Source organism: Numenius arquata, chromosome 1 (assembly GCF_964106895.1).
Source record: "Numenius arquata chromosome 1, bNumArq3.hap1.1, whole genome shotgun sequence".
In the NCBI taxonomy this organism is placed as follows: Eukaryota; Metazoa; Chordata; class Aves; order Charadriiformes; family Scolopacidae; genus Numenius; species Numenius arquata.
The window spans coordinates 117933409-117959520 of NC_133576.1; the positions used below are offsets into that span (position 1 = coordinate 117933409).

The window sequence follows — 26112 nt, forward strand, 5'->3', positions numbered from 1 at the left end:
GCTTTTCTGGGTTTTGTAATCACAATAATCTTATTCTCTACATTTAACATCTGTGGTATCTGGCAATTCAGAGGATCAGACTATTTCACTTTTATAATGAAACAGCTGTTCACTGCAAAGTGACTTGACTTCAAATAGCTTTTTTGCTCACTGTTATGTTAAATAATGGTAGAAAGTTACTGCAGCTGAGCATGTCTTGACTGTAATAAATGTTATTTCACCGCATCTAGCTGTCAAACATATGTGTTAGATTATCCAACAGAAGCAAAATTTCCAACTGTACTGGAGAAAGCATGCTCTTAGAATGAAAGATAGGCATTTAACATGGAATTTAAAGTTATCCAAACTCATTTTCACAATAATGTGGGAGACAGCTCAGCAGTGAAGAACTGTTTGCAAAACAATGGGGGCTCAGCCTGCTGATACATTGCATGAAAGAGCAGGGAAAGCGGGGCTAGATGACTCAGTGGGCTACTAATGGGATAGGGACTACCTATAGGGACTTTCCCCAGAGCACCATTTCCTTGCACATTGTGTCTGTGCGTTGAACCCTCATGAGCATTGCCATGTTCTTAGTCTTGCCCTTGCTTAAGTCTTTATTCATACTCTAATTGCTTCTGAGCTGATCAGCACCCCATAGGAATGATTACGCTCAACACCAACGCCTTCAGAAGGTGAAGGGGTCTCCTTTCGCTGACACCATCCTTGGCAGGTTATTTATCTATAAAGCCAATTAAATATGTTCTAAACTGTCTCCAGGGATTTTTCTGTCTTCTGTGTGTTTCATATCTGTATTCCACATGACTCTTTTTAGTCTTCCAGCATGACCTCCTGTCTGCAGTTTTTCATAGCAGATAGTCCACTTGGCACTGGGAATCAGATCTCTTGGATATTAATTCTGGCTTTGCCACTAACTTACTCTATAGGCTTGAGTGTCCTGGTTATTTCACCTGTGTCGTGGTTATTTCTGGCTATAAAAAGAAGGTCAGGTAGGCTAGTGGGAGAAATTCAATAAGTTGGTGGACAAAACAGCTTCAGCTGAGCAGCTCAAGTGAGAAACACTGGCAAGCCAGGAACACAGCCTTTAGTTTGCAAGGAGATAAGAGAAATATTGGGATGCACTGGCACGTGACTGGTTTGTGAGGAGTTTGGTTCTCATACTCTGCTAGGCTGTCTAGTCAAAGAAACAACAGCTATGTTGTGCAAAAGTAAAAGGTGACTACAGCAATACAGTGCAGAAGATGAAGTTGTGACAGGAAACCATGAAGTGGGATGACTAACTTGTAAATTAGATGTGTGGGTACAGAAACACCTGCAGATCCATAGTTAAAAGGATTTTGCTCTTGTTACTGCCTTCATGAACATGAGCTCCAAATTACCCTGCACAGATGGACAACTCAAGGATACGGCTTTTTTCATGCCCAGCATAAGAGCTCCTTAGCTCATGGGTTAGGTGCCTCTGGTCTAACACTGGTTGGGATCAGTGACAGCTCAGAAGCATCAGAGCTGAACAAGTCCAGCCCCTCGAGCAGGCTTGCTTGTTTTGTCATGGCCTGAGCCAGGCAATTCTCCTCTTCCTCCAAGTAGGGGAAGGAACAACCAGAGGATTACAAACCGTTTGGGTCAGCAGCTGTTAGGGATCCTCGTGCACCTTGGTTCCAAGACTACAGAAGTTCTCCTTCTCCTTGGCCAAGAAACATTGCTGGTGAGCAGCTTTCTAACCTAGGCTGTCAGCCTCCTCTGATCCAAGAGCACTTGACACAGGATGGGTGTATGGTGGAGTAGGAATTCAAAGGGGAAACCTGCTAAAACTCATCTTGAGATGCTAATGGAACCACAGATTGAAAAGATGGGAGTAAACTCTGAGATACTAGAGTCACAGCAGCATTTTCAAAGCAGTTGAGAAAAATGTTTGTGTTATCTTCAGTAATTCAGGGAACAAAGAGCTCTGGAGCAATCCAAAGGGCTGGAGAAGAGAGAACTATTTGCCCGACAGAGGGAAAGATGTGTTTCCATTGTTTCTGTGTGGTGATGAATAGAATCACAGTAGACGAGAACATGAGAAAAGTAAGTATATTGCTAGTCAAGTCCTATAGTGACCTATATCACCCTTTCTTGCACTGATCAACTTGAGGGAAAAAACCCCAACATCTGTTTTTGTAGTCCTGGAAGCTTGCAGAAGCACTTCAAAGAGCAGCACAGATAAACTGTCTCAGCAAAAAAATTAAGTCGCAGAACAAATTCCTTCACAAATGCTAATGCCTAGTGCTCCAGGAGAGGCAAGGCTTGCAGCTACAGCTAATATCATCTACCAGTCACACTGACACACTGACACACTGAAAGGAAAAAGAAGCCAAGGCTTTTGGGAGTACCACTCTTCCTTCATATCAGAAAGCAAAGCAGAAAATTTGAGGGGCATTGCAAGAAAACCATCTTACATAAACTGAAATCAGAACCAAAAGACATGACTCAACTCTAAGCATTAACAGACAAAGATTTTGAAAAATCCGGTTTAGAACATGAAAACCTATTTGACAGCACCTTCTAATCATCTTTGAAAATCAATGCACTAATAGAAAAAGGTAGTTTGCCTGGGACAAAACAACCCAGTCAGATAAAGCCTTTGTGTTGCACATTAGTAACAACTAGCAGGCACAGCAACTGGAACAGGTAAAATCCAGCAAGAGCTTTTCAATCCTCCCCCACTGAAGAATCAAACCAAACTGCTCGGTGGTCCCCAGGGCAGCAGCAACTCTGGGGCACAGGCTGGGACGCCGTATGTCTGACATGGCTGTCTGACCCACACGCCAGCGAGGACCATGCTGTGCCCAGCCCCGACATGCCATTGCTGTCACACAATAAATCTAACACCATGCAGCTGTGACATGAGTGACATAAAACTGTCACCATCTCGGTTTGTATTTGCATTCCCATCCCAGGAGTGTTTTACAGTACATCGAGTACAGGCAGCAAATGGTGTCATTTCCCTTTTTACAAATAGTTGACCTTAAAGACAGTGGGCTGCCGTCTCTGCTGTGCTGCGTTGGTGCTCTCCTCCCTTTCCCTGACTCCTGGAGGTGCTTCAGCTACGGCCACACAGTGCTACACCAGCCTTTACCTCTTCAATGGTCAAAATTAGCCCAAGCACAGGCTCTGCTGGTGGGGCTGGTTTGCTTCTGAGCCCACAGCTAGTGCTGTCATCGTCCTTGGGAACCGCATGGGGCACGTCTGCGCTCTGCACCCCACTGCAGCGCCTGCTGCCAGCCCGCTCCCCGGGAACAAGCAGCAGCTCTGGGGCCTTGGCCACGGGCTCCTGCTTCAGGCAGCATCCCCAAAATATCTCTAGCATACAAGAGATACCCTGAGATACAGAACATGCCGACATAAAACCTTCTCCTCGACCTTTGGTCACATCCACCCATCTCACACACCACATGCGCACTGCACAGTTGCTGCCAATTTACGTTGCCTCAGAGAGGGAAAAATTCAGCCTCTACCACCTCCAGCTGCCCTAGGCATTGGCAAAATCCCCAGGTTGGAAGGAACGATGCTGGCAAACAGGGGATCTGTTGGCTGGGATCACATTTTGCAGACAACTGGCCCTTGCGCTGCATCAGACACCTGGGTGGCATACCCCCGCAGAGGGGGCTGCGGCGTGTCAAAACCTGATGGCACAGACTGCAGAGTGCACCTGAGTGCAGCAGATACTCGTGTGAGAAAACTGTGGTGCTGGGCAATGAGTAAAGGTTCTCACAGGTTGCAGCTGGAAAAATCAGAACTGTATCTGCTGCTCACTAGGGCCAAATACGAAAAGGCAAGGTAAAGGCATTATTGCCATAACCCAGAGCAGGATGTTCTGCCGCCATGTGAGAGGTGCCCATAGGTGAGTTAGTGTTTGTTCACTTCAGCCATTAAAAATAAGACTAAAGCAGTTGCATGTGAGAGTATTCCTGCCTGCAGAGAGATGTATTCCTACCTACACACAGAGAGCAAAGCAGGTAGAAACACTTGGGATGTACAAACTAAGAGATCAGACTGAATGATGGAGCAGAAATCAGGGAACCTGGAGTGTGTCGTTTGCTTGATGTTTAGGCTACGTGTTGCATGGGCCTTATCGCTTCGCTCTACTGCCCTTTAACTAGCATTGCAAATAACGATGGGCAGGACTCTGTTGGCCTTACCTCTGCTGAGCAGATCCTTGTTTAATCCTTGGTTTCAATATAAATTGACTACAATAGGTAGGTTGGGGAGCAAGTATGGATGGGGAGCAGAGCTAGTCTTAATATTTGTGTTGTAAAACATCTGGAAGCATGTGAAGACAAGACATGGCAATGTAATGTGCTACTATGTAGAAATACCAATAGGAATAATAGGGAGGAAAAGCAGTAAAGATAGTCAGGAATATATTATTCCAGTCATCAGTTCGTAACCAGCATCTTCATGATGGACTGTTCAATATATTTCATTACTTCAACCCCCTCAGTATTGGCATGGTCTTCAAAGGGAACAGGCAGAGACTGACCTGATCCTGGTGCTGCAATTTGACTTGCTCCAGCTGCAGGCTGTGTTGCTCCTGTAGGCTCTCCTTCTTGGTGTTGTATTCCTCCTGCAGCTGCTGCTCCAGCGCCTGCAGCTCCTCCTGCTGCTGCCTGCGAAGCTGCTTCCCCTCCTCTTCAAAGCGCCTCTCCAGCTCCTCCTTCTCGCTCTGTAGGTTCTTCCATCTCGCTGTATTGAGGGCTGTGGAGAGAAGACCATACAGTCAGGCTCTGAACTCCTCGGAAGCAAAGAATGGCATTGGATCTGCTTGTACAAGACTGAGCACGGTTGTCCTCGGCGACTCTGGGACTCCCATGAATCTCAGCCATCAACAAGCCCTTGCTGTCGCTTCTCTCTCTGTCCCGCTCTCTCACGCACACATACACACATGTACTTGTTTAAATAGAGGCACTGGCAAAGTATGTAAAAGCCTGTGCAAAACTGGGATCTGATGAAGTATAATAATAATAATAATAGTAGTAGTAGTAGTTATAGTAATAGCAGTAGTAATAAAAGAAACAGGGAACTCCATGGACCTGCAGGGTGACTGGATGTTCCCTCCTGGCCAGCACAGTCTTGAATTCACAAATTGAGGCTTTGCCTCAATTTTACTTTGCCTTGGATATAAGAAACAGCATGCAAGACAATCACTTGACATGAAGCCTTTTAACTGGGATACAAGATTTTCCTTATATTTCCTTCTCTCAAGCCACTGTCTTGGCTAAGTCCCCAGTCCCAGTGATGTGCCAGGAAGGCAGAAGATTCCTGGGCTCTCAAGGCACATCCTGTGCACATTATGTAGAGGGAGACCTTGACCAGGAGAAGGAGATGCATCTCATACATCCCATTTTCCAGCTGTTAGAAGCTGTTCACCCCATAAACCTGTCTTTCACACCAGCTCCATCAAGGACCTTCTGAATCCATGAATGCACACTTGCTTAAAATATTTTTATATTCAAGCCGCTATCTTGTGTGCTTCATGGAATCATCAAATGAAAGGCTGGTATTGAATGCAATCAGAAGAGGTGAAATTTTTACTCTTGTGAATTAATGCAGTGACCGTGTCTCCAAATTCACAACTCCAACTAGTTTCAGGAGGTGCAACCCCAACAGTTCTATCAAGTCAAGGATATTCAGTCTATTTCCCCATTTGGTTCCTCATATGTATTGTTCCTCCCAGGACAGCAGTGTCACAAACACTGTGTCCTTGGCCTTATGCTTTGCTAAAGAACAGTTGCAGTCAATGCAGATATTGAAGACCTGATGTAAATTGGACAGGGTCAGCCATACTACATTGACAGAGCAAGTTTGGTCACTTGCAAAGATCTAACAGGTAAGAAGGTACTAAAATCATTGTGACCGTAACATTCAGAACAACACTAGAGAAGAAGAGATGTGTTTTTAATGGCACAGCTAGACCTTTGTTCTGATTTAGACCCATAGCTGGTTTAGAAAAATGATCACCTTTTGAATTTAACATCTGTACTAGCCACTCATCCGTCCTTTGCCTTTCAAAATGCACATGCCATGCACAGACCTGTATGGCATTGTAAATCAGCGAGCTGGAAGCAGCAGTCTCCCTTGATAGACAACTTCCCGATGTTTCAAAAACGTATTTATCCTATGACCATATATTTGCTCAATGTCTGGCAACCTCCCTGCCCTGTGTTTTCCTGTCTCCTTCTACTGTGGTATCACATTGTGCTCATTTTTTTCCAGGATAGAATAATCTGTCAAAGTCACCTCTGGCTGTGACCACAGCTCATGGTAGGCACATCTGCTTGTGCACCCGAGCTAGCCATCCCCTTTCCCACATAGCTATTTTTCACCCTGTTTAGAGCTCTGCTTCCACACTTACTGGACACCAATATCCTGACTTGCTCAGTATGTCCAGACAGATATCAGTACTGGGGCCCTGTTCTTATCCTGATATTTTCTGGAGCACTAGGAGGGACTCTGTGACTCTGTGTCCCTTTCAAGCTCTCTGCTCCTTATGGAAAGAAAGTGAGCTGGAACCAGTGAGCTTAGCACCACAGCAGCAGCACAGAGAGAGCTTTCCCACCTGCCTCACACCCAGAATGAAACAGGGCGATTTATATGGCCATTAGCTGAAATGTCTTGTCTCCTGGCAGTTTGGTTTATCGCTCTAAACCCTCCCTCTTGCTTTTTGCTTTTTGATTCTCTTTGGCATGCAAAGCGATCCCAGAGCTGGAGGACAAGGGATAACAGCTCGCAGCTCTGCGTTCAGTAGAATTCAAACTTACCCAAGCTTTAAATTGGAGCTGTAATGAACACTCTCTCTCTGCAGCCTCTCTAATGAGATTATCCAGCACACAGGGAGGCCTGGGCAATGAAATGACATGCTCTAACCAAAAGAAAGTCCATCTGAAACACTTTCTGTAACCTGAAACACAGAACTATTCACATCTTGCAAATCAAACCCTGGTGCAGGTGCAAAATGGAGGGAAAAGGAAAGCAGGGAAAGAAGGTCTGCAGGACATGTTCCCCACACACCCAAAAAAGCTATTGGAGGCAGAAGATGACACCATTGCCCAGGAAATTTGCCCTGTACTGAATATCCAATATCTCTGACGAGAAGGAGTGATCCTACCACAGTCTTCCAGACTGAGACAAATGAGGCCAAGGACTGAAGTGGTGAAGAAAGGCTGAATCTCTTCTTAGGCAGGAGATGAACCTTTGGGCCTGCCTCTACTGGGACAGGAGTAGCAGAAGGTGACACCCACCCAGCCCAATACAAAGTTTGTGGCTCCCTTACCCAGCTGGGGAACGGGAGCCAGAATGGAAGAGCCTGCCTTGCTGGAGCCGGTGTTTAACCAGCAGAGGCTTCAGCAGGCGGTTCTGGCGAACCAACCTGAATCACCTCCAGCAAGGCCCTGGAGATACCTGAATTTTGCTTTCAGGCATCTGGATTTGGATATTCCAAAAGTGAGCTCCTCTTGTAGAAAAAAAAAAATAGTAAGAAAAGTTATATAAATATATTACTGACATAGAACAAGACAAACAGAGCAAAACTGCTATCAAGAAGAGTTACACCCTGGTTTTCTTTTTTCCTTCTCTGTAGGTATTTCAATTGCTGCTTACAGGCTGGAAATGACTCTGACATAACATGGCATTTCCTGGGATGACATCCTGCTGGGTTAAACAAGAGCGGCTGCTGTTGCTTCCCTACTCCCCGAGCACCTGGTGGCTTTTAAAGTGCCCAAGAGATGAGCAGAACCTATCGAGGGCCAGGCTGGGAAGGTGAGGGAAAGGGAGATGTCACTGATGGACTGATTCTCCTGCACAAACCCAGCCTGAGCCGCAGCCCAGCCTCCCCAGCCCTGGCACTGCATTCAGGGGGGTAACTCCCATGGGAACTGGGGGGCTGGCGTCACATGGCCTCACACAAGGGACCGTCTGCTTCTGACATGAGAAATGGGGTCTTCGCCATGCAGGCTCTGCTCTTCCTCCTGACCCTTGGCCACAGATTCGCAGACAAATCACAGTCATTTCACTCAGGTTAAGGGTCCTCTGACTGGGAGGCACATCCAGGGGGAGGTGGCACACAGGCTTTGGCTTTCAAACTCTCATGAAGACAGATAATACAAATTTTAAACTTGACATCTGACCGTCTTCCATTCATCTGGGTTTTGATGTATCTCTATACCTCCTCTCAACCCACTTCACATGTCATTTGTCTGACAGCAAAGGAGCAGGTAATTCTGACATTTAATTTCCATAAGTTTGAAGGGGAACAGCTGGTGTTCAAAACCTCTTTATTCCAGGAGTCTCTGTTGCAGCTGAAAAGTGCTTATATTTATAATTCATAAAGATGGGTGTCTTGAGTGCAGAACGATTGCTTGTCATATTTTTCTAGCCTTGGTATTTCTAGTAAAATACATGAGCAAATCTTATTGCATAAAATAACAATTCCTTCAGTGTTTATAGAGGCCACATTCCTCCTCAGGGTTGGGAAGGGAGAAGCACTTTCCTGTTTCAGTGCATGCTGGTTTCAGACAAGGTGTGATACTTCACAGGAGTGCTGAGGGTAAAGGTGGACGGTGTTATCCGAACCTAAATATTTTGCAGGGCTCCAGAAGGGTTCAGGTCTCCGTAGACTGTTTTATACATGCTCCATCACTGCTATTGCTTCAGCAGTGGTTTCATTTACCAAAAAAGATTTTCTTAAAAATATATTCTGATTTTTCTGAACAGTGGATTATATCTTGCAGTTTCACTACAGCAGAATCCTGCAGTTTCTCCTGAAGCTAACAAAGACTGTGTGCTTTCAAAACCAAGCACATTCAGTCCCTAAATCATAATTCTGAATTAGAGCTATTGCCTAAACAACTAAATGTTGAACGCACCGCCTGTATCAACCCTGGCTAGTCCAGCCTTGTTTTACTGATTCATCCAGGCATTTGCATCAATGAGCCTGACATGGTGAATTCACACATGAGAAATAAGGAATTTCTGACCAACACCCATGCAGTTTAACTGGACTGGTTATTTTTAAATTAATGAGAGGGTATTTATCAAAGGGACTGAGACAAGTCAGAACTACAACTTGGTTGCAGTTAAAATAGCCTGCTCTGTAGATTTTCCCTGAATTTCTTCATAGAATCATCTATGATTGCTGTTGTCAAATAAATGACTGATTCATTCCTTATTTGCATAAAGCATGGAAGAATATGTACAATATTGTACAACATACAGATTCATCTGATAGTGAGACCAAAACAACCCTCCTATAATGCATGTGGGTTTCATGTATCCAGTAGCACCAAGAACCCCAGCTTGTGCTGCTTTAGAGACAGCAAAGAACTGCACTGACAAGAACCACTCTCCTGCACCTGTCATTTGCCATTTCACCTTGTCCACAGATTTAAAACACTGGTTGCTTCACAAAAGTTAATTTTATAATTTTCTTCCGGAGGAAAACAGACTGTCCAGCAATTTTTAACTAACACTAAAAGCCAGAAACATTGACCTTCCATATGTATGGATACGTACCGAATTGGTACTACTGATACATTTTTTCACATCCTGCTGGAGTGCAATACCTGCACATACTCATCTCTTTGTCCATCCCTACTGGGAGTCCTTCTACCTGGGCATGTTGCATCTCAGGGTTGTACAGAGAGGATTACCTTCAATAAGCAGGACAGATCACCAGCCACCCTTGTTGCAACTAAGCAGCCTCTGCTCAGCATTTCAGGGTCTCCCAGAGCGGTGGCTTGCTCAGAAAGGGGTGGCCTGTGATGGCTCCTCTCCAGTACACATGCCCACAGGACCATTGAGGAAAGGACTACCTCACACCATCTTTCCCTTCTCTGAGAAAGAAAGCACATGCACATCTATGGCTAATCTCCCTTCTGAAAGCAGTACAGCTCAGCTGAGACCTCAGACTGCTTTTCCAGAGTATCCCCTGCCTCAATGGTCCTCCCTCCAGATGCCCCTCCTCCTCTCCATTTGCCCTAGAGTAGATGAATCCAATGTCACACCTGTTCTGGGGAGATTTAAGGCCAAAGGAACTCAGCCTGTTGACTGAAGCCAGTGCAAAAGCCCATCTTCTCTCTCAAGAATTGCAATGTTTTTACACCCTCTCCATCTCTCCTGTCTAGACCAGAAACCAAACAGGAAAAGTGGTGTATGGAGATACATGGGGAATACACAGACTGAATGGGACATGTTGCTTTTGCCATCTTTCAACCAGGAAGAGACCTGTCATTAATAAGCAAGTTCTGACCTTGGTGTCCTTCAGTTTGTAGCTGAACTGCAAAACATGCAAACATACCGTTAAGTGATGCATCCCCAGCCACCGTGCACCACTTTAGACCCAGCTTCCCACTTCCATCACGCTGTGCTTTCTCCTTGGCAGCAGTGGTACATAGTTTGAGAATGGAAGCTATGGATTTATGAAGAACCGTTTGTCTAGTAAAGATGATGTACAACTAGCTTCAGTGTGTGCGGTGATGGACCCACCTCCACAACAGAGAGATAAAATCATGGTTCCCTGCAAAGCCACAAAACCCCTTGCCACTGGGCTCCAGAAGACACTTCACCACATGTACGCAGGTTCCCCAGGACCAGGTCACAGGGAATTACTGCCTTTGTGTAAAGTGAGAAAATCGCTTTTGTTATTGCTTTACTTGTACTACTTACCAACTTCATCCCTGATCTTTGCAAGCTCGACTCCTAACTCCTTTACTTTCACAAGGGCATTTTCATTCTGTTTAAGGAAAAAGAGAGAGAAATATGTATAGTCCCCAGGTTTATCCCAGATAAGCACTTTCACATGTTCATTTAGTAAAGAAGATTAGATTGATTCTTCAGATCTTTTTTTTTTTTCTTTTTGGCGGGGGGTATGGATTATAATGAACTCATTCAGTTTTTAAATCAAGTTTAGGAGCCACAACTCGCTGGCTACAAATACCTTGTATCTCTACAAATGCATGTACACACACTCACGTGCACAGGGCAGCACAGAATACTCTATTAACTCCTCTGTATCTAAAAAGACATTTGTATTTTTCTATCATTTTGTGTTCAGTCTGTGTACCATTTATAGCTGGACTACATGTTTAAGATGGTTTTATTAATTCTGTTAAAGCCCTTTTATCTATTTATGCCTACATTTCACCGCCTCTAAACAGAGTAATATGCTCACACAGTCCAATTTACAGAGCAGATAACTGTACTTACACCCATCTAGGCATGGTGGGCATACCCACACAGGCACCACTAATTGCCTGATGTTCATGCCTATTTCCACATTTATTTCTGGTATTTTATTAACTGTAAAGCACAAGAGCTCCTTTCCTCAACCTCTCTCAAAAGAAATCTGAATACTTAAGGAATTAAAACAGATGAGCTGACCAAAGGAAAATTAAAACTTATTTACATTAACAATGCTAAGGTATTATTACTAAAATGCAAGGACTTTGGCAGCAGATATCTCATGAGCACTGTGCAAACTGAAAAAGAAAAGCCTGAGGAAATTCTATTGGAGTTTGGTTTAGTACAATAAATCCCGGCATAATGGTTCAGACATAAGGGCACTTTAAATTGGAATGTATCCTGAATCACATTAGGAAGAAGACAAAGGAACAGATCCTGCTGGGAAGATCACCAATGATTAGGAAAACTAGATCAGACTACTATAAATATGTCCTAGGTTAGAAAAGGTCAAGAATCTTTCGAGGACACTACAGAAAAAAGCATATTCAAGAGAAAAGGCAGCGTAGTAGTAAATGGAATTAAAAGGAGTCCTAGAAAGTAAATATTTCAGTAATAAGGAAGCAAGGCTAATAAAAATCTAGGCCACAGAAAGGATTAGTTCAGCAGCAGGATATATAGCAGATAGGATAGCATATTAGTTATGTCTTACCAAAATGAAAGTGGAAAAAGAAAGATTTCAGAGCTTAATGTTTCTGCTTATTTTTCCTGTATCTAATTTTTAACTATGTTAAGAGAACTAACACAACAGCTTTATTTTTTGCAATACCAGGAAATTGGAATCTGGAATTTAAATTAATCCTTTACACACTGCCCTTTTGGGATGATTTCTACCAGATCCAAGGGACTCACTTTCCAGAAAGTTTTGCTGTAAATGGAGCAATGCCTGAGGAGAACCAGGCGATGTGGGCATCTTTTTTATTCAGTTATGGGAAGAAGCCAGGCACGCAAGGCTGGGCTCCTCCAAGCAGCCACCTCCATACACTGCTGAGTAATGCACAGGGCATCTTGTGCCAGGACTGCAGAGTCTCCAGTCGTGACCGACTGCATTAGGCTCAGAGTAAAATGGAGTGGGTTGATTTGTTGGGTTTGGCTTTTTTTTTTATCTTTTAATTAATATAAAAGCTACGAAAAAATAAAAAGGTCCGGATAAATATAGCCTAGTATGTTAAAAAAACATAGGCCTTCACACAGATTCCCAAACCAGCAGTCTTACAGAGATAAGGTTTCCCCTTTTGGAGAACATCACTGCATCTGCCCATACCGCCCATTTAACTCACTGGAGTCATTTTAAGAAGTGTTCTTGACAGACTGCCAGGATGGGTGCCCTTGAAGGCGTGTGCACAGGGATATACTGGATATGGGACTTGCAGATTGGAAGCACCCACTCAAATTACCAGCCCCCAGTATTTGAAACAAAAGCCATTTAAAGCAAGGGAGCTCTGTAGAAACCATTGTAAGCACCTGCAGATAAGCAGAACTCAGTGGAATTGTTACTTACATGATGAAAATGAAAAGAAAGTAAAAAAAAATTGCAACCCAGGGAAAAAAAAAAAAGTTGTTAAAATTTTAATCCTCCAGAAGAAATATTACAGACTCCTTTTTTTTTTTACATTATGTTTTATCTTAGATAAGGTTTGTCCTACCCTTAAGGACACTTGGTGGTGAGACCCTCTCCAGAAAAGTGGAGAATCGCCATGGTATCAGCTTAAAAATGCTACCCCATAATTCAGGTGCCAATACGGACACCACCCCCCCAAGACAGTGGACCTCCTGGCTGCCTCATGCTGGGGCTGTGATTTCCAGAGCAGCCTCGGGGGCTATCTCGAGCAGCTCAGGTGCCTTTGCTGTCAGGTGCCTGCCCTGCCAATACTTCTTGCATTGTATTTTATTTTGGTTAGAGCTTTCTGACTGCTCTTTGGGACCTCGTATTTATGTTTCCTGGGAGGTCAGATGTGCAAAGGTTGCCCTCAGTGCCAAGGCCTCAAGTAGCCCCTCTGTCTCAGAGGGTTCTTTTAGAGAGTAATAGCCCGAGTCCTTATCTTCCTCTTCTGCAAGAGAAGCGAGGTGTAGTTTTGGCTAATCATCATATCAGCCTCATGGTCTCCTAGACCATGCTCAGTGAACTTCCAAACCCCTGATATTTTCTATTACTGTAACCTGCTTTGTCAGTGTAACATGATAGATTCGGACCGCACATGTTCTTGCGTAAACGCAATGCTAATACAAAACAAAAAAACCTCTCCTCGTTGTCATCAATGTGGCTCTGCAGACAACCTGCACTTCAGTGTCAGGGCAGCCGGGGAACTGGGAATGCCAGGGCTTAGGAAACCAAACATTACAGTAGAGCAAAGCTGGGTGTGACATGAGAACGTAAAGCTACCAGATCCGATGCTGCAATTCATACAGACCCAGTGTCAAAACAACAAAGTGACTAGAAAATTCACAAGCATGTGAGGAAAAATCTGCCAAAACAAATGCATAAGAAGCCAAATTAATGGGATATCCCATTGAATTAATCAATCTTCATTAATATTTATCTCAACAAATCTTGAAAGAGAAGACAGAATAAGCAGGAATCTTTCTTGCCCTCCCAGGATTTTTGTGTCTCTCAGGCTCAGCCTATCAAAGGAGCTTTGTAGGCCCCTTCACTAGGCACCAGTTGGAGTACAGCCATGGAGGGTGAGCCACTAAGGCTCAATGACCATAGTAATGACACAGCCATTTCCAGTGGGTGAAAATGTCATAGGCACTGTAAGGAGATTGTGCAAATATCCGGCATTTCAGTGTGGCAGTTAAATCATAGAATCATAGAATCATAGAATGGCTAGAGTTGGAAAGGACCTTAAAGATCATCTAGTTCCAACCCCCCTGCCATGGGCAGGGACACCTCCCACTAGACCAGGTTGCTTAAAGCCCCATCCAGCCTGGCCTTGAACACTTCCAGGGATGGGGCATCCACAACTTCCCTGGGCAACCTGTTCCAGTGCCTCACCACCCTCACTGTAAAGAATTTCTTCCTTATATCTAATCTAAATCTCTTCTCTTCCAATTTAAAACCATTGCCCCTTGTCCTGTCACCACTCTTCCTGACAAAGAGTCCCTCTTCAGCTCTTCTGTAGGCTCCCTTCAGGTATTGATAGGCTGTTATAAGGTCTCCCCGGAGCCTTCTCTTCTCCAGGCTGAACAACCCCAGCTCTCTCAGTCTGTCTTCATAGGAGAGGTGCTCCATCCCTCTGATCATCCTCGTGGCCCTCCGCTGGACCCGTTCCAACAGGTCCATGTCCTTTCTGTGTTGAGGACTCCAAAGCTGGACACAGTACTCCAGGAGGGGTCTCACGAGCGCAGAGTAGAGGGGCAGAATCACCTCGCGAGACCTGCTGGCCACACTTCTCCTGATGCAGCCCAGGACACGGTTGGCTCTCTGGGCTGCCAGTGCACACTGCCTGCTCATGTTGAGCTTCTCATCCATAAGCACTCCCAAGTCCTTCTCCTCGGGGCTGCTCTCCAGCCATTCTCCACCCAACTTGTATTTGTGCCTGGGGTTGCCACGTCCCAGGTGCAGGACCCTGCTTGGTTGAACTTCATGCAATTTGCACGAGCCCACCTCTCCAGCCTGTCTAGGTCCCTCTGGATGGCATCCCTTCCCTCCAGCGTGTCAACTGCGCCACCGAGCTTGGTGTCATCAGCAAACTTGCTGAGGGTGCACTCTATCCCACTGTCCATGTCACCGACAAAGATGTTAAACAGTACTGGTCCCAGTACCGACCCCTGCGGAACACCACTCGTTACTGGCCGCCACCTGGACATTGAGCCATTGATTGTAACCCTTTGGATGCGGCCATCCAGCCAGTTCCCTATCCACCGAGTGGTCCATCCATCGAATCCATGAGTTTCCAATTTTGAGACCAGGATGTCGTGCGGGACAGTGTCAAATGCTTTGCATAAGTCCAGGTAAATGACGTCAGTCGCTCTGCCCTTGTCTACCAAGTCTGTGGCAGTATTGTAAAAGGCCACCAAATTTGTCAGGCACGATTTGCCCTTGGTGAAGCCATGTTGGCTGTTTCCAATCACTTCTTTATTCTCCATGTGCCTTAGCAAGGATTTCAGGAGGATCTGCTCCATGATCTTGCCAGGCACAGAGGTGAGACTGACCGGCCTGTAGTTTCCCGGGTCTTCTTTGTTTCCTTTTTTGAATATTGGAGTTATGTTCCCTTTTTTCCAGTCAGTGGGAACTTCACCAGACTGCCACGATTTCTCAAATATGATGGAGAGGGGCTTAGCAACTTCGTCCGCCAGTTCTCTCAGGACCCGTGGATGGATTTCATCAGGTCCCATGGACTTATGCACCTTCAGGTTCTTTAAGAGGTCTCGAACCTCGTCTTCTTGTACTGTGGGTGCTTCTTCATTCCCAGAGCCCCTGTTCCTGCCCTCCGTGACTTGGGCAGTGTGGTTAGAGCCCTTGCCAGTGAAGACTGAGGCAAAGAAGTCATTCAGTAGCTCAGCCTTATCCACATCCTGGGTGACCAGGTCTCCCGTTTCCTTCCGGAGGGGACCCACAGCTTCCCTCGTCTTATTTTTATCCCTGATATATCTATAGAAGTTCTTCTTGTTATTTTTCACATCCCTGGCTAGATTTAGTTCTGCCTGGGCTTTCGCTTGCCTGATCAGGTTTCTGGTGACTCGGACAGCTTCTCTGTATTCTTCCCAGTCTACCTTTCCCTGCTTCCACCCTCTATAGGCCTCCTTTTTGGTCCTGAGTTTGTCCAGCAGTTCCTTGTTCATCCACGCCGGCCTACTGGCTATTTTGCCCGATTTCTTCTTTTTTGGGATGCACCTCTCCTGAGCTTGGAGGAGGCAATCCTTAAATACCACCCAGCTTTTTTGGGCCCCTCTCCCTTCCAGTTCTTTTTCCCACGCTACCTTACCAATCAGATCTCTCAGGAGATCAAAGTCTGCTCTTTTGAAGTCCAGGGTAGCCAGCTTGCTGCGCACCCTCCTTGCTGCCTTATGAATCTTGAATTCTATCATCTCATGGTCACTGCAGCCGAGGCTACCCTTGAACTTGACATTCCCGACCAGCCCCTCCTTGTTGGTGAGGACAAGGTCCAGCACTGCTCCTTTCCTCGTTGGTTCCTCTATTATTTGCAGAAGAAAGTTGTCGTCGACACATTCTAAGAACTTCCTGGATTTCCTGTGCTCTGCTGTGTTGTCCTTCCAACAGATGTCGGGGTGGTTGAAGTCCCCCATGAGGACCAGAGCGTGTGAGCGCGATGCTGCCCCTATCTGTTTGTAGAGGGCCACATCCTCGCTGTCACTTTGATCTGGTGGCCTGTAGCAGACTCCTACTGTAACATCACCTGCCCCCGTGCTCCCTTTAATCCTGACCCATAAGCTCTCTGTCTTGTCTTCACCCATCCCCAGGTGAAGCTCCATACATTCCAGCTGGTCCTTGACATAGAGGGCAACACCCCCTCCCCTTCTGCCCAGCCTGTCCTTCCTGAAGAGCTTGTAACCTTCCATTCGAACACTCCAGTCGTAAGAGCCATCCCACCACGTCTCGGTGATGCCAATAATGTCGTAGCCCTGGAGGCGTGCGCACATCTCTAACTCCTCTTGTTTGTTCCCCATGCTGCGTGCATTTGTGTAAAGGCACTTCAGCTGGGTGCCTAAAGGGGCCGACTTATTAGCTGAGATGGCAGGTTGAAGGCTCTCTTTGAGTTTTTTTCTGCTCAACCTACACTTAACCCCCTCCCCCTTCGATCCTAGTTTAAAGCCCTTTCAACAAGCCCCGCCAACTCACTTGCCAGTATCTTTCTCCCCTTCTGAGACAGGTGTACTCCATCTGTTGCTATCCGACTCGGTGCCATATAAAATTCCCTGAGTTCAGAATACCCAAAATTTCGGTGATGGCACCAGTTTCTGAGCCACTTGTTTATCGCAGTTGCCTTTTTATTTCTTTCAAGATTTCCTCCTGCAACTAAGGGTATTGCTGAAAAAATTACCTGTGCCCCTGATCCCTCAACCAGTTTTCCCAGTGTCTTAAAGTCCTTTATGATTGTTTTTAATTTCCTGGATGTATTATATACATCATCACTGCCTACCTGAAAAACTACAAGGGGGTAATAGTCAGAAGGGTTGACTAGAGCAGGAACTTTGTCCAACACGTCCCTGACCCGTGCCCCAGGGAGGCAGCAGACTTCCCTGTGAAGCGGGTCAGGACGGCATATTGGTCCCTCTGCCCCCTTCAATAGAGAGTCACCCACAACGATGACCCTTCTGCTTTTCCTTCTTGAACTAGTTGTGATGCCAGGTTTGCGGCGACGTGGTCTTTCTGGCACATCCTGCCTAGTTGTACCATCCTCCTCTCCAACAGTCAATTCCTCCTGCAGGATTCCATACCGGTTCTGCAGGGGTAACTGGGGAGGTGGGAGAGGCAGGGAGGGGATTCGCCTGCTTCGCCGACTAGGGACCTGTTTCCATTCCCCCTCTTCTCTGAGATCCCCTTCTACTGTCGGGCGAGAGATGGGGAGAGGGTCCTCTGGCTTATGTGGGGCCTCAACATGTTCTTTTATTTTCAGGGAGTGGGCCCACCAGTCAATCTCCCTCTCACATTCCCTGATACTCCTCAACCTTTCCACTTCCTCCTTCAGCTCAACCACCAGGCTGAGGAGGTCATTCACCTGTTCACATCTGACACAGGTGTCATCACCACTACCCTCCATGGCAAGGGCCAGGCCTCGGCACTCCCTGCAGCCCGAGGCCTGGACACCCACGTGTTTGCGTGGGGCCTCTGTCTGGGTGCCCACAGCTTTCTTGGCAATAGCCTTTGACCTAGTTCTAGCCATGGCTGGATGTGTGCAAGCAAGAGGCAGTGGAAAGGTCAGTTGGAGCGAGGAATTGAACTTACCTTGCACAACGGCAGAGGCTCAGGACCCAGCTGTACAAGTTGCAGCGGCGTTAGGCACCGACCAGGACACCCACCCAGCAACTGGTTGTTGCTCGGTGGGCAGAAGCTAGCTTCTGCCCTCCCCGGGGCTTCTTATAGGATGGCGGTGTGATGGGCCGCGGGAGGCGCTGGCTCCGCCCAGGCTTAGTCAGCAGCCGGCCCACCAGCTGTCAGCCCCCACCACGTGGAGGAGGCTTTGCCCGGCGACAAAAAAGCCCCAAAAAGAGCTTTCCCTCGGCCTTTTCAGCTACAGATCGCTACTCCCAGCGCAGTCTTACCTGCCCTGGAGCTGGTCTCCGTCGCAATGGCAAGTTAAAAGCAAGAAAAAAAATTGCTTTGATGTGATTTGGGATTAATTTTTTTTGGCCAAAATGTGAAACCAAAACAGTGGCTTCTGTACAAATTAAAATGTTGCATTTGTTTTTCAGTTACTTTTAATGAATGATGGATTACATCATTGCTTGGAAAACTGATGAGAAAGGTCTTCCATCATCCCAAGAAATGACTCTGATACTGAAGTAATTTTCATAAAATAAAATTATACTCATAATGGAAATGAAGGAAACCTTCTTCTTTATACCTGTACTCTGTAACATAATGGTTAAGTTTTCTGTCTGGAATATGTCCCATCTCCTCAGACAGGAAGAAAAATAGAATGGAATGCGTAGAATTATATGTTTGCTCTGTGCTTAAACTACTGCGCTGTTGAATAGAAGATATAGTAGCAACTCTTTTTCCTGTCATCAGCTTTATAACATACAGACCTCCCAATATTTCTGCCATGAAAGGCTCAGTGATGGACTGCATTTCAGCAAGTAAAACAGACACTGAAAATGGCACATATTTATATTCTCCTTTCAGCTCAAAACTCCCTGAGGACAGACTGAGGTATGACTTACATTGATGCAACATCAAGAAGCTCCAGAAAAATTGGCAGGTAGGCAGAGTGGTAGGAAGGAAGGAGAAATTTGTCCAACTAAATAACAGTGGCCAAAACTTAGCAATATAGTTCAGAAAAAATCTGCAAGACTTATATATAACTGCATGCGAGGACCTGGAAAAATAACTTGGTAAAAGATACCATGATACAGGCCTGAGGACGGGCAAGATGCTGGTGTTGTCCAAATAGATTAAGAAGGGAAGTAGTCACGAAGGCTTGGGGGAGAGGAAAGGCTCTGTTTTAGTTTCATGGAGCTTCAGCCGACAGCTAGACATCCTCGAGGAGACATTGTCAGGGAGACAGGTCAAGATTTTACTTTGAACCAGGAACAATTGTGGGATGAGGAAGCAGAGTTAAGGTTTGCCTTACAGCATCTCTCCTCTGAGAACTGCAGACTACCTGAGAGATGCTAATTCATTAGAAATGCTAATTAATTAAACCTCTAGGTAGTTATTAACAATAGGTAAGCAAAAGTGGATCCACTGCATAAATGGGTCGAATCAAGCAAGGAACATCAGAAAACTGCCCAGACCCACACGGGAAGTCAGCTGCAGCTAGGAAGCAAACATGGAAGCCTGGAGTTACTTCCCCAAATCAACATGTCTCTCCAACATGCTTGCTTATATTCTGAGGTCCAAATATATGTACAGTATCTCCATGAACACTTCCCAGTTCTCTACGATACCTCCTAAAAATATACACTGCACACAGATGCTCTGTGGCACTTGTTATTAAAACTGCTCCTTCAGAATAGCTTTTCTGTATCCAATGCTTTCAAAATACTAAAAAAAAAAAAAAAAGACTGACCTGCAAATGGTGCTTAGTCACTGTTGTGCTTTGTTCAGAGTTCCCTGGGGCAAGGCCTTATATTATAATTGGAAAGTGAAGCATATACATTGGGAATTCTCTTATACCAATAAATATTTCAGGTGATACTTGTAGAAGCAATAACTGAATCCCACTGCAGCTGGTGTTCAAAATGATCTACAGTCTTCCTTCAAAGAAGAGGTGTTCTAACACTCCTGTTTCAATCATGCCGGTTATCAGGTAATCCTCCCTCATAATACTCCTCAGGTTAAAGTTTACAAGCACCTAGATATCCCCCAGTGACTGTACTTTAACAAGTTTTATATGAAGCCATACATCTTTTCTTAACCTGGTTAGTAGCGTATCTCAAGCTATATTTGAATATATTATTAGGTAAATGGGAGACACTATCAGCTTTTCATTACACTGAGTACATGAATATTTTTAAAAACCAAACTCTAACAAAGTATACTGCACAAGCACGTGTTTCTGCCAAGATATTTTCTATTAAGCAAATTAAATGCATATGTTCATTCTCTCCCTCTTCTGTACGTGCTTAAAATCCAGGCAAATACCCAGAAGAATAACGTGAAAAGCTATGTGTTAGAAACGTCCCACAACTTCTCTCGCACATGCTGCTCTCCTCCTACCTGTAGCTACCTACTTACCTCTGCGCTGACATATGTTACATGACCCATTTTGGTGCCTGGGAGTTTGATTGGTTTAGATTCAGCCCGACAGAAGAAAAGATATAGTTTCACCTTGTTTCGCTTCTAGATTGGAGGATCAATCCCCATCAGAAAGGAGGATCATTACCTTAGTGGTTGAATAATGTCTCTTCAAACTTTAAAACTCTGTGCAAGCTTCCTTCATAACTTACACTCCACAGGGTTATTAAAAATGCATGAAAAGCATAGCAACAATTCAAGCCAGCTGTTACTATAGAAGATGCCAGTGGTCCCTCCTTGTTTCACGGAAACCCAACCCTTACATTTAGGCTGCAGGATGAAATTATGCAAGGCACTGCAGCGCACGTGCCAGTGACAGTTAAGACTTGTCCCTGGTGAAGCGGAGTTCAGCACACTGTAAACAAGCCGAGCATCGCTCCCCTCTCCGCCACCCCGGGATGCGCACACAGCACCCACGCCAGCTAGAAGCAGCAGCAGCAGCAGCAGCACCGGCTCAGTCACGGTAACGGCCGCCTTCCTGCCCTTTCCCTGAAGGATAAAAAGAGGCAAAAGTACCGTCTCGTCCCCTCGCCGAGCGCAGCAAAACCACTTGGAGCAGCATTTGCCCATCCTGGCAGGACCGCCGCCAGCCGGGCGGCCACCCGTCGGACTGCCACCCGCCTCGCCCGCTGCCAGAGGCTGTGCCCCGCTGGCGATGCCACTATCAAAAAAGGGGATGTCGCGCCCCCGCACGCTGAGGCCGGCACGACGCCCCGCGGGGCGCCGGGGGATGTCCCCGGAGCCGGGTCCGGGGAGCCGGGAGCGGGGAAGGGGAAGGAGAGTGGCTTCCCCCGGCTGGGGAAGATGAGCGGGTGCGGAGCAGCAGAGCAGTCACCGGTCTCGCCCGCCGCCCAGGGCTGCCCGCTGCGCGTCCCAGCGCACCGCGGTTGGCCGGCTTAGGATCGCGGCATCATCATGGAATCACAGAACCCTCTAGGTTGGAAAAGACCCTTACGGTCACCGAATTCAGCCTTTACCCTCACACTGCCAGGTCCACCACTAAACCGAGTCCCTCAGCACCACGTCTACCCGTCTTTTAAATACCTCCAGGGATGGCGACTCAACCACTTCCCTGGGCAGCCTGGTCCAATGCTTGACAACCCTCTCAGTGAAGAAGTTTTTCTTAATATCGAAGCGGCTTGCTCAGGTGTCTCCCGAAAACGGGGATCCGATCGCTTGCCCAGAGCAGGGCACGTCCAGCAGCGCCATCGCAGGAACGCGTCGGGGCGAGGGACGGCAGGAAAAGGTTTTGAAACTTGGCCGCAAAAGCCGCAAACGCGCTGAAATCCGACAGGGAGCCTGGGCTCTCCGCGGGAGGCGGCTCTGGCTGATTCTCATCCTCATGCCGCATTCACAGCCACTGATCGCTGCAGTGCCCGTCCTCCGCAACCTTGAATGGTGCCTTTAACCCGAACGTCGACCGGCCCGCTGCCGGCGCGGCTGCTCGTCTGCACCGCTCCCAAATTCGCCCCAGGGCGTGAGACGGGCGGTGCGGCTGGGATGCCCCTGGATGGCGGCTCTGCCTCGCTGGAGCCCTCCCCGGCTGCCATGAGGGATCTGCGGCTGGGCACGGCCGGTCCGCGGCTCTGCGCGGCGCTGCCGGCGCATCCCCGTGGAGCTGCCCGCCAGCGGGGCGGGACGGGGGGACGGGGACCCGCTCCTAGCCGTCTGCTTTCCCGGAGTGAGGGGTGCCCGCCACCGCTCCCGGGTGTCCCTCAGCCTCCCGAGACGCTCTCATCTTTCAACAAGGAGTTTTTCTGAAGTCGTTTATTTAAATCCGGAGGGAGATCACTGCCCTCTGGACCTCGGTGGCTACTTGTGATTGCAAAAGCACAGACCTCTGCAGTGTACTTACAGGCTTTTGTAATCCCCAAGGGTTAGGGTATTTTTTTGGCCAAGTATATACACCACATAACCTAACCCTAACTCTAACCTGCCTATATCTACCCATATGTGGTGTATATGTCCGGTCTGTAGGCATGTGCCCACTGGGAATTCGTTTTCCTGGTTGGACCCGGGGCATGAAGCTGCAACAGCCTCAGCTCTCCTGGGCTGTTGCCTCTGGCATGGTATACTTTCCTCTAAAAACTGACATTAAAGATAACGCTGAAAAGAGGCAAAACAGTTCAATGACTTACACCCAAGGTGGTATTTGTGCTGCAAACGCCTGCACTGTTTAAACCTGAAAAGCATTATTTTCCTGAAAGCCAAATCACTACCAACCGTACAAAAAAACCCTACATTGTCTGTAATGCCCAGCTCTGCCTTCTGGTTGGAAAGATGTAATGCTCAGATCTGTGCCTCTCTGGGTAGGGAATTTTGTTTAATTGTATTTTCTGCTGTGACTGGTGATGTGTGAAGTGATTTGGAAAATAGTAGGAATCAACAAGAATCTCCAACAAATCACATTTAAATGCTCAGGTAACTTCCCGGGTTATGTCAGCTTTTTGTTCCCCACTTTTCTTCAACCCTGCCAGGACTTTAAATAAAGTTTCAGAACATTACACACAAGTAAGGTTATTTTTTAAAAAAAACCCAACAACCGAAAAACCCAAACCCAAACCAAACCAAAAAACAAACAATAAACCACCAAAACCCAAAACAAATTAAATATCTCACTCAACATACATGCATTTTAATATGTGTGTTCAAGATCTAACTTTTCTTAACAGCACGTGAAAATTAATTTGCTTGGTGACTGAACAACTACGGAGTTGAGGTAAAAAGAGACTTCCATGTATGGTGAAATAATTGCATCCTCATTGTAGGAACTTCTTTTTTGCCACACAACCTAAAGTTCATGATTTGGATTTTTTACAGTCTAAATCCTGACTGGAAATATTTTAACTGCCATAGAAAAATAATACTAATAATATTCCCACTTGCAGACAAATTACCACAGCCATTTCTCTGAGCTGGCCATTAGAACTACGGTATTTAGATCAACATGTCTGACTATCAGGCAAGGAAAATAAAAACCTGTCATTACTCCATACTGTTATGCTTTTAAAGTGAAGCACCCGTCTTCAGTCTCTCCGCTAATAATGGTAGATTTGCTGTTTGTGTGTGGCGATAAATCTGACCTAGACATAAACTAGCAAGGTCTATGCACCACTTTAGTACCACTTAAGCACTAAATTGGAAGATAAAATATGTAAGTGGAACTTAAATTAAAGCAGAAGCCGTGTATTATCCTTCTGGCAAGAGTGAATTGGGCCCCAAGAAGCTGATTTTACTTGGGACATAGCACTGATAAGGGATAAAGACATGATGGGAGAGCTGCCGGGCTCTTCACTCAGCTTAGGGCCTTTTGGAGAAAGTGAGCCCAACTCATTCAGTTTAAATTAAGCCTCATCTCGCAGGCCAAGGTGTGTAGAATTAAGGTGAGGAAAGACCCAAACTGAAAAAGCAAAAGGAGAATGGAAACTATTTTAAAGAGCAGTTCCTTGGTCAAATGCGCAAAAAAGGAGGATGAAGGAAGAAGAATTTGGGAGGGGTCTCTCTGGTGGGAGCATGCTCCCAGTTGGAGGTACGTTACTACGCGGAGATCGTCAAACATACACTTGCATCAATGCCTATGGGATTAAGGATATAGAAATGGCAATAAGCATAACTGAGACAGGAGCAAAAAGCTTAGCAAAGCAGGCATGTAATGGGAGAGGACAACACCTACACCCAAATTCTATGAGAACTGGCACTTTAAACAGCAGGTTCAGAGCAAGGTTTTAACTGTATCAACTCTTTTTTATTTTAAAATGGTAGAGTCAACTGTCTGATTTCAGTGGCATGTGGCACTTGGATCAAATACTGAAAGGAATAATACATTAAAAAAAGACAAGTGTCAAGCACAATAAGGCACCAAAGGCAAATAGATCCATGCCAGTGCAGGCGTCTGCCTTTGTACACCAAAAGAGTTGATATTTTTAGATGAGGGTAATATGTAACTCCACCTGTTGGGGACCAAGTGACTTCAGACATGGTGCCAACCATAACATTGCTTGTTAGGCTGGGAAAGATGGGGAATCACTGAAGAAGTGTTAAGCAGGGAGGAGCTGTTTGCGGGAAGATGGTAAGTAGTTGCCATAAATGGAACTACTGGGCTGAGCAGAGAAAATTAATGGAGCTGTTCAAAGATCAGTCCTTGGGGCAAATTATGTTCACTTTGACCCGGGTCAAAAATTAGAGGAGTGCTAATGAGATGCTGGGATGCACTGTCCATCAAGGAGAGAGTCAAAACACTATGCTTGTCAAACTGGATAATATTTAGGGATATAGCAGTCATCATGAAAAGAAACATGTAATACTGGGAAGTCCAAGGTCACAACCATCGGGACAAATAACAGGAATTTCAAGCAGAAGATGGAGACTCATAATAACAGCAAAAAAGAGTGGTGCTTATTCAATCATAGGATGACTGAGAACTATGTTTATGGTACAGCTCTGACTAAAAGTACATACAACCTTAGGCTGTAGGAAAGAGAGAAGAGCGGAGTTTAAATGCCCTATACAAAGCCCCAGAGAGACCTCACCTGGAACTGCACGCAGTTCTGGTCACTCATGTTTTGGGGATATCAGTTCTGATGCAGGGAATATATAGCCTATACCACTGGATAGGCTATAGGGTGTCATGTAAGTACACATCTGCTTCTGCCTAGGAAAATAAAAGTAAAGTTGAAAAATGATAGCTTTCTATAAATATACCAGGGAGGAGAACATTAGGAGAGGGAGAAATACTTCAAGGTCAAAAAATGTATTTACCTAAGAATAAAGGGGTTTGAACTTGGACGTGCCTAGGTCTTTCAGTCACAAAAGGTTCTGAAACAGTCCGCTGGTAGAAACAGAGGAAAAGATAATGACTTTTAAGCTGAAATTTGATATTTTTAGGGAATGGCTATAGGATTTGCTTGTTTTAAAGAGGAAGGGACTGGATTTGATGACCCGAGATGAGCTTGTCTAGCCTTACATTCCTACCCATGCAATACTGCTTGTCTGTGCATTGTCACCAATATATTGCTACACATCTTGCTGATGGTCCATACCCAAAACGTGAGCGTGCCTCTGCCAAACTCCTTCACATGGAGCTCTGTCCAGCAGACCTGGTTCACATGGCCCTTCAAGGCAAAAAGGAGAGGCCGGTGGATAAAAGAGACCAACAGGGCCTGGGAAAACCTATGCTGTTGGTTAAAAAACACCCTACATAAAAGTTGTACCTTTGTTTCCTTGTTGGAAACAGAAAATACAAGTAAGTCCCACAAAGAGGGGTGTTCCTTGTTATGTATAAGATTAGCAACAGGGATAAGAAGAAAAAAGACTATTAAAATTAGATTTTAAAACATCAAAATTGTTACACACTGCAAGCGACTTAACAGGATATCTTTTACAAGGTATTGAGTCCTCCAACATTTATTGACTTC

General features: G+C 45.8%; 1 protein-coding gene across 1 annotated transcript in view; it reads right to left on the minus strand.

Moving 5' to 3' along the window:
• The window catches only part of MTUS2 (microtubule associated scaffold protein 2), a 191024-nt gene that overhangs the window by 11889 nt on the left and 153023 nt on the right, over window positions 1-26112 (minus strand). The window contains exons 7-8 of the mRNA XM_074152517.1: window positions 10702-10768; window positions 4523-4737 (exon numbers count right to left, since the gene is read on the minus strand). Coding sequence (XP_074008618.1) covers window positions 4523-4737; window positions 10702-10768 — 282 coding nt within the window. The remainder of the gene's footprint in view (window positions 1-4522; window positions 4738-10701; window positions 10769-26112) is intronic.